Below are 9,558 nucleotides of genomic sequence, written 5' to 3'. Positions count from 1 at the left end.
ATGAGACCGTAGAGATGCAGCCTCATATTTGGGTCGCAATGAGCAGAAATCGGCCCACTTTAAGCATCGCGCACACATGAGCGCGCTGCCAGCCATGCGTAAATGCCCAAGTTGACCGACTGCTGCACTGACAGATTTAAGACCCCCACCCTCGCCCCTTTAATCTGTCATCTGAGATTACTGTGAGTATTTCTAGCGACTGGTGGATAAAAACAGGTTGATAAATGACAGATCAGGAGGACACAAAGCGCTCTGTGAGTCGAGACATCGCCGCTGAGGGATGATGTAGCGGGAGAAGGAGGGAGATGGTACAGTAGGCTGCTGGAGAGGCGAGGGCGGGGTTTCTCCTCCAAGATGAGGCAAACTAAAAGAAAACTGGCTCCTTGCAGCCGGCGCATGTACCTTAGACGCCACGGCAACAGCGCAGGCAGGGAGGGAGGAGAGAGGATGGTGATGGAGGTCTGAGGAGCGGCTCTTCCCTCTTGATGTTATCTCACCTCCCCCGTGAAGCGGTGGAGCTGCTGATCCTGTTTCTTTAATCCGCAGCAGTTCGTTGTGTGTGTTTTTCTACATTTTTATCCTCCCTGTTTGCCGGCCGCCCTGCCCACTGCACATCCATCACCATGTCGGACTCTGAGGACATGACGGAGTTCGCCAGCATCGTGGAGCGGATCGAGCGGGGCGAGGTGAGTCTCATCCGGATGATTTATGGTCCTTGTGACAGCAGCGGTCTGTTTGTCAGCGCGCTCCGACAGCAGCAGCGCCGGGCCGGCCTGCAGGGCTGTCAGGGAGTGGAGAGGGACCACTGCCCACTCTATTCTATTCTATTCATGTTAGTGCCAACACTTTCCATTCATTCATATATATTCTATTGTATTACATCATACTACTGTCTACAATATTCGGATATTATAACATGAGCTAGAGGTGTTAATATATTATCCATTGATGGAATCGCCTGTAGCCGAGTTAGACCAACACCTATTCTATTCTATTCTATTTCTATAACACGATTTCAGGTGTATGCCTCTGCTATTCTAATCGTATTAGTATCAAACCAATGCAATTCTATTAACCACTTATACCATGATTCATAGTATATTGATAAGTAATGATAAAATCCCTTAATTCAATTATGTTCATTTCTACTCTGCACTCTATTGTATTGTATTGTATTGTATTGTATTTATGTTAGTGCCAACACTTTCCATTCATTGATATCATTGACATATTGTATTATATCATACTACTATCTACAATATTATAATATTACAACATGATCTGAGGTGTTAATAGATTATCTATCGATGGAATTGTCTGTAGCTGAGTTAGACCCACACCCACTCTATTCTATTCTATTTCTATAACAGGATTTCAGGTGTATGCCTCTGCTATTCTAATCATATTGATATCAAACCAATGCAATGCTATGAAGCTATATATATATATATATATATATATATATATATATATATATTCATAGTATATTTATAAGTAATGATATTTCCCTTAATTCTGGTATGTTCAGTTACATGTATTCAATTCTACTTTGCACTCTACTGTAACATTGTATTCTACTCTATTCTGTTCTATTCCTGTAAAATATGTCAGGTGTGGGCCTCTGCTACTCTGATCACATTAATGCCAACACGATGCAGTTTTTAGCCTGCGCTATTATTTTACATCATATTATGAAGTAGTGATATACCCCCATCACTCTATTCGGTTACTGTAAAAAGATCTGAGGTATTAATAGACCCTTTTCTGTTAACAAAAAGAATAACCTATAGAAAGACCCACACATTCTCTATTGTATTCTATTCTGTGTCTAGGCTTCTTGGCTTAGAGGCTTCTCTTCTATTCTTAGGAAAGAAAAAAAGTGAACATAAAGAGTTTAATGAGAGGCTTCGGTCGTTGAGTGTGTTGGTATGGTTAGATAGCGCTGCAGGCAGATCACAGACTCCTGTCAATATGTGGGACACTTGGCAGCAGCTGTGCAGTCAGACGTGGCACTGGGTTACTGAGGTGTGTGTGTGTCTGCAGAGAGAGGGGGGGGGGTGGTCTTCACCCCTTCAGACTGGCAGTGTGTTGAAATGCATCTCCTGCTCACACAATCTCTGAGATTCATCCATGCATGCATGAGCCGTGTGTGTGTTTCATGTGTGTGTTTCATGTGTGAGATGAAAAAACAGAGCAGACTGTACACGAGACTGACTCAGTGGCCTGCTACACCCGCTGAATTCAGTGATATTTTAAAATTTAATCGGCCCACTGTGCACAAAGAGAAACAGAGTTTACTCTTAGTTCTAGTCGCAGAATGATCAGCGAGAATAAGCAGAGTTAAGATGCCGACAAGTATAAATACAGTATATAACAATGGTAATATTGTGAGAGATTCATTGGTGGGTCTCTTTCTATATGTTACAGTATTAAATGCATAAGAGGCTGTACAGACATCATGGTGTCTTTCTTGATGACACTTTGTTGAGAGTCTGGGGTTCTCAAAAGTTAATACAATGTGCCTCTAAATTTCTAAAAGGCTTTGTGAAACATTAGAATATATTCAATGAATTTGGTCAAGGGTTATATAGTCTGTGGTTATGAACCCATTTATATATTAAATATATGTTAATTTTGATAAAGTTCTCCTTTATAATGTTTTGTTGCATGCCCAGAAAATGTAGCCAGTTGTGAAAATGTTAGAAATCTTTTGCTCTGAGAATGAAAATAGATCACATACTTTGAAAATGATGCAGCCATTGGATGTTTTAGCAGGAAGACAAACACATATCCTCTCCCATCTGTTTTTACTTCCATGGGTCCCACCAAGAAAGTAGATATCAGACAGAAATCTGGATATTGTTGAAATTTCTGCTGCCTCCAGTGAGATTGAAGCTGTGCAGCTGCAGAGGTTTGACTGAAACTTTTTTGTATCGTTTGCTGCCAACAAAGGCTGCTGGAGAAGTTAATGACTCAACAGTCAGCCTTCAGTGACTGTGCACACTTTCGCTAGTAGATTAATTCAAACATTACAGGAACTACACCTCCCTCTCCCCCCCAAAAAAAACTGTTACATGGTCCATTTTGTTCTTTAACCAAAACATTGTCGGGTTGACCTGTTAGGGGGCCCCAGTGTAGAATAAAATGAACTGTGCACCCACTGCAGCAAGCGATCAGCAGATCATAAATCCCCTGACATAATAGCAGTTACTCTGAAATCAGTAGAGACTATAAAATGAACAGAAGTTACACCTTACACAGGGCCCTTTTATAAACTATACAAATCTTATGTGAGGGTCCAATACAGTCGCCTACAGTCAGTTCAGTCACTCTGAAAACAGTAGACTATTTCATATAAATGCTTGGTAAAATTATGTGTGGAACATAAGAGCATATATCGTGGTTTAATTTCAGATTTTAAGTGCTGGTGGATAGATATACAGTACACACACACACACACACACACACACATATATATTATATAAAGCCTTCAATCACCACCATCCTCAGCAGACCAAAACAAATAATGTACTATGCGTCAGTCCCTCTGCCAACCTCGTGTACTTCTGTATTTGCTTCATAGAACTGCACACACTTTGTTTTTGCTGCTCCAAGTATAAGAATTGTATTTCATGCTGCTAACTCTGCTACCTGCAAACACAACACACTCTACCCAACACCTGCTCCCATTCCCCCAAGAACAATTTTTGTAGTTCATTTTTTTTTATTGAAATGTCCTTGTTTGTCTCTTCATTTCATATTTGCAAGTATTTTTGTTTCAGTAAACTCATTCTGTGTAGAAGAGGAGCTAATGCTGTGTATGAATCCCTTTCAAGTTCCTACAATTGGTCGAAATAATTTGTTGTTTGGTCCATCACTTTGGTCGAGAAGGAAATATACCAACACGTATTAGATGGATTGTCATGACATTTTGTCCAGATATTGATGGTCCCCAGGAATAATCCTACCGATTCAATATCAGTATACTTACTTGTATGTGTGCGATAGTTCTCTGTTCAGTTTTTCTGTAACTTTGTTGAGCTTTGCTGTCCTTGTTCTTAGCTGTGTGTCTGTTTCTATGTTCCTATAACTTGTTCTCTGTGTAATATTGAGAGCAACGTAAAGCTGGAGTCAGATTTCATGAATGCACTCACACTGAAGCTGATTCTGATGTGTGCATGCTCATGTTAGCAGTTAGCTCAAATAAAGTTCAGCCATTTTATCTCACTAAAAGACAGTGATTGAATGTAACTAAGTCCATTTCCTTACATTTTTAGCCACTTGTACTTAACTTGAATATTTCCACTTTATGCCTCTTTACGTGTGTGCTTATTTTTGAGGCAAATGTCGCTTTCACTCCACTGCATTTATCTGACAGCTTTCGTTACTTGCTACTTTAAAGATTGAAATTATTAATACAAAAATAGAAATCAACTCAGAAATATTATATCATAATAGGTTAACAATATGTAAAATAATTGGAATTATTTACCAGCTGCAACATTAAAGTGATGAACACATTAATGCATGACTAAGTATAATCCTGTGAGAAACTATATATGATCTTGAAATAGCCCATTCTGCATAAGGAGAACTTTTACATTTGGTACTTTCTGCATATTTTGATGCTTTAGGCCTATTTAAGTAAGATTTTGAATCCAGTCGTTCGAGAGTATTTTTTACACTGTGGTATTGCTACTTTTATGTCTGTAGAAGATGCTGAATATTTCTTCCACTCCTGCTGCATAGTTGTTACTGTTATTGAAATAAGGGAAATGACGCAGATTTTAATCAGATGCAAAACAGCGCTGACACTCACCTGAGCCTGATGAGAGAGTGGGCGACAAGTGGGACTGATGACTTAAAGTTTACGAGGTGCACATGAAGGCAGCAGTGGTTCCCATGGAGACCCCCCCTCCTCTTTCTCTCGCTGTATATCTCGCTCGCTCACCCACCCCCACCCCCACCCCCGCTCCCCCTCCCGCCCCTCTCTCCTCTCTCCACCCCCGTCTCTGCGCTCCGCCTGCCTGCGTGCACCGCAGCGGTGACCCGGCTGCTGATTCACCGCGGCGCTGCCTCTCTCAGCAGCGTCACTCTATTTAAATTCACTCGGCCGTCGCCGTCGGCATCTCCTGCCGGCGTCCGAGAAGTTGAGCACAGAAACGCCGCAGAAGGAGCTGCTTGTCCTCCACTCGCACAGACCGGCCGGTTAGACATAATTCCGCCTCATCATGTCTGCAGAGATGCGGCGTGGCAGCATGACTGCGGTAAGTGGGAAAGGAGAGGATTTGTGGGAGATGGTGCAAACGTTTACTCGGCTCGTCATTGTTTAGCAGCCTGTGGCTTCTCCGCTGCGCGTATAAACAGAGCGGACATTGTAGAAAAAAAAAACTAAACAAAAGTTGCGCACGATGAGCAGAGCCGTGAACTTGCAGCCAGTGTTTGTCCATTCATGACCGCTTCGAGCCTCAGTTTTTCTGAAACGGCTCGCTGTGGGCAGCGCTGTGTCTCTCTGCTCAAACTTCCTCTCTCCTTCTCGTATTGTCTTTTTGCACATGCGGAGGCTTTTTCCTCCTCAATGAACGTCTGCTCAAGCAGAGATGGACTTTACTGGGATCTTTGTGTTGCACCGCCTGAAGTAAATGAACTAATCAGTCGGTAAATATGTGAGGACAGTTGTCGCCTTTCCGCCCGTCTTTTAAATGCTGAAACGTGAGCTGCTGGATTCGTGTATTTCACTGTTTGTCTATATTTAGCCGGGCTTAATCCTGTCTTATGTAATGTATCAGAAACATGGTAAAGACAGCCTGCCAGGCGCTTATTGTGACTGTGTCAGTGCTTTTGAAAGTAAAGCTGTATGTATGCTCAGGTAGGAAATAACTGCCCTGCCTTTCACACTTACCTGAATCTACCCACTTAAAAGCAAAGCCCCCACCTCAGTGACACAGCAAAATGTTGCCACAGCTCACAGTGCAGACAATGGGCCCATTTCAGCTGCATCTGAAACGTCCTAATAATAGCTTATTGTTTCAAGAATCAAAGACAGCTGCATCCTTGCCTCCAAACCCTGAAGTTGCTGAGTTTATTTCGCAGGGATCTGTGATGCCTTCTGTTCCTCTTCCTCTCTTGCTCGAGTGTGTTAAAGGATGGCAGCAGCTGTGCCTCCTGCAAAAAAAAGTGTGAAAGTGCAATTTGATGAGGCCGCTTTCAGTAATCATGCCTCCGTCGCCAGGTCCCGATCAAGAACATCGAGAGGGAGCTGATCTGCCCCATCTGCAAGGAGCTCTTCACCCACCCGCTGATCCTGCCCTGCCAGCACAGCGTCTGCCACAAGTGTGTCAGGGAGCTGCTGATGCTGAACCACGAGGACTCTTTCGATGCCGGCTCCGAGTGCTCCCTGCCGGGCAGCCCCAGGTCCAGGGTGCCCTCCCCCTCCATGGAGAGGCTAGACAGGCTTGTGAGATCAGGTGGGTCTCGGGGTAAGGAACATAAAGTCTCAAACTTTCCTGTAGTTTGAATGAGTGTGTTCTTCACAGGGAGGATTTCATCATGTGCAGCTTAGCGCGGGGAAGGTGGATCTCTGAAGCTGAAAGCAGTTCACAGCAGCATGCCGAAGCATTAGAGGGAGCAGTGCTCGTTTATTGTCAGGCCGATCGGTCGGCCTGATTATGTGAGCTAATGGAAGCTGATAATCGGCCGATGGTTACACAGGATATGCAAGTATTAAAAGCATCTTAGTCCATTTGTGATAACTTTAACGGATGTCAGTATGAGTTTTGCATCACTGATGCCAACTTCCTGTTGCATTGTCTTCCTCCCAATTCCCTTAACTTTGAGTGCTGCTGCAATCTGTGCATTCAACAGGTTTCAATGGCTCCACCCTTCTATAGACAAGGCTTGAAAATGTTTCTCAAATAAGGAAATATGTGGTTAAAAATAGAGACTGAAGGGCATATTCTATGTCCTAACAAACAATAAGTGGAGTGTCACTGTGAAGAGCATTTCATGAACCAATAATGCCAATGCAAATTTAAGGTTGAGGGCAACTAAGCGTATGGAAACTCTGAGCGAGACAAAAAAAAAAATGGGCCAAGCATTATTGTGTGATATCTGTGTTTTTAGCCTGGCCCAGACACAGTCCCTCCTCCCGAACTTGTCCTAGATAGCGAGAACAAACATAAAAATGATTTAGTAAATTTACTGCTCAGCCATAACATTGTCAGTCATCACTTCTTCCTTTAATCCTCTCTGCTGTTACGGGCTTCATTGAAGAGACGGCGGAGGAGCTTGACAAGCTGTAGATTTGTCTGCTGAAAGAAAAGAAATGTTGACAAGCTCTCTCAAGCCCTAATCATCTCACTGTCTGCCTCTAATGGCCCAGGGGCATCAAACATCCCCTTCAATCATGCAAGGGCTGAAAATGGTTAAGGAACAGAGAGTGGAGTAGCTATCATTTTCCACCCCACCTTTAATCGGATATGGAGCCATAGGTGTGTGTGTTGTGTGTACAAAAGTGAACAAAGCACATCTGTAAGCTCCTTTAAGGCATTTTATACTCTTAAAACCAAGCTGAGCTGGAGGAGGGGAAAGCTGTGGTGAGGGAGGTGGTGGGGGTAGAGGGGGGTGCAGGTAGCTAAGTTAGCCTGTCACAATATTCTCAAGTTCTCTGCTAAACACATGGCAAGCCAAGCTCGAGCAGGTCAATGTCCAAGCCTTGAAAGCAGCACAAGGCTGCCTTTCTGCCTTCTGAGAGCTCTGGGCTGCAGGCCATTTCCATAAAGATGTCGCCTCATTTGTCCTCTTGCCGACAAAACCGCGGTTGTGTCCGACTCTCAGGCTACATGCTAATTCCAAGCAGATTTTTAGTGTTCATACTGGAAAAGTGACAACAAGTATGGTCTGGATGGTCAGTATGCATACATATAAACACAAAAACATTGGATTTTAGAGCTCATGTACACTATTGTCCCACAATGCAGTGCACGAAGGACATGCTACTCGATGGTGGTGAGACAAAAATATCTTAAAAACAATATATACAAATAGAAAAAAAAATCTCTTTCTGAAGTTTAATTGGTAGTGATGGCTGCCATTGCACATGTTACATAATTTTATGGTCATATATAGAATAATTAACATAATTGCATATTTTGTGCTAACTTCAAAGCTGTATACTATAGTATGTGGTTTATAGTAATAACATAATGTATGTATGTATGTAGTTAGTATGGAATTGGGACACCACTCAGGACCTAGCAGAGAGGCTATAAATGGTAACTATATACTGGTATTATAGTTTTACTGGTGATTTAAGATTTAAAATGCATTTTTCAGCTTGGTGCTGAAAATAGACACTTTTGCATATTCAGTAGCTGAATCCCAGATCCACACCACACACTTAGTCTGAGCAGGCTTTGAAAACATGTGAGTTTTGAGTATGCGCTGGTATAGACTAAGGCACAAAGGAAATGTAGGAAAAAACTACACCTAACTATAGATGGTGATGGAAAAAAAACAGCAAAAGAACTCTAGGAACACCTGAGGAAGCCAGATAATTCTCTTGGTGAGGAATAATTTGCAGTAGCATTCAAGTTGGAGTTGGACGTCTGATGGTGTAAGTATTGGATAATTTCTTATCAGTATAAACTGTTAAGTATATTGATTTCTCATATGCTAACTGAGCAAACAGTATCTCCAAAGACTAGTTTATATAGTGTTGTATGGATTTGGGATACAGCAAGTGATTTCAAGTGAGTGCCAAGTAGCCTCAGAGCAACGCCAAGAATCTAAACCAGAGCGAGAAGGATCTCCAGAGGTACAGTGAGGTGAACAACTTTTTGGGAGCTATTCAGCCATTCATGGTTCAGATCCACTGAGACCGGCCTCCCAAACACAGCCTCCCTCATTCAGACCCCCCCCCCCTCCACCGTGAATGAATTCATTCTTCACGGGCAGGACTGCATCTGTGGCTGTAGGAAATAATCAAATCCTGCCTTTGGGTAAACAAATCTCACGCCTTGCTGAAAGCCTGCCTGTGCACAAAGATGGCGCTCGTCTCTGTCATTTTTAGATTCCCATTCTTTTGCTTTAAGACATTTTAAACTTCAATTCATTTGTAGTTTATGTAGCAGAATCTCATTTTGTCAACGTGAACTAGTCGCTTGTTTTGCACAAGTGGAATTCCCTCGGGGATTATTAAGTGAGGTTGTTCCCATGTTAAGTGCATTTAATCCGCAGATTACAAAACACAAATTCCCCGTGTGTTAAGAATATTTAGGGAACCTTGAAGTACGCTATGAGCACATCAACTCCCAAACACAACGGCTGAGCAACTCTACCAAGCGGCTCCAACACTGAGAGATCACATCACTGGTAGCCATGCAACCTGCCTGCAAGGAATGAATGAGGGATTAGGTGAAGGGAGAGAAAGAGGAGACTTAAGGCTATATTTACCAGTGTGCAGCTTGGACAAGCCTGCTGTGTTTGGACAGAGGAAGACGGTTCTTCATCAGCATCTTTTCTCAGCTTCATCTTATTTTATGTTTCTGGGGTTCAAAG

The 9,558-nt window shown here is 42.7% G+C and overlaps 1 protein-coding gene across 2 annotated transcripts in view; it reads left to right on the top strand.

Moving 5' to 3' along the window:
* Nucleotides 1–603: 603 nt before the first annotated feature.
* The window catches only part of trim36 (tripartite motif containing 36), a 34,295-nt gene continuing 25,340 nt past the window's right edge, over nucleotides 604–9,558 (top strand). The window contains exons 1-2 of one of the 2 annotated variants that reach the window (XM_041936815.1): nucleotides 604–686; nucleotides 6,233–6,467. In XM_041936815.1, coding sequence (XP_041792749.1) covers nucleotides 624–686; nucleotides 6,233–6,467 — 298 coding nt within the window. In that variant the 5' untranslated portion in view covers nucleotides 604–623. Of the gene's footprint in view, nucleotides 687–5,157; nucleotides 5,268–6,232; nucleotides 6,468–9,558 lie in introns of those variants that run through there. The other variant, XM_041936816.1, reaches the window with a different exon arrangement.

The sequence above is a fragment of the Chelmon rostratus genome, chromosome 5, assembly GCF_017976325.1.
Source record: "Chelmon rostratus isolate fCheRos1 chromosome 5, fCheRos1.pri, whole genome shotgun sequence".
NCBI classification, from domain to species: domain Eukaryota; kingdom Metazoa; phylum Chordata; class Actinopteri; order Chaetodontiformes; family Chaetodontidae; genus Chelmon; species Chelmon rostratus.
The sequence above is the reverse complement of the archived record's forward strand: the minus strand, read 5'-3'. Positions and strand labels throughout refer to the sequence as shown.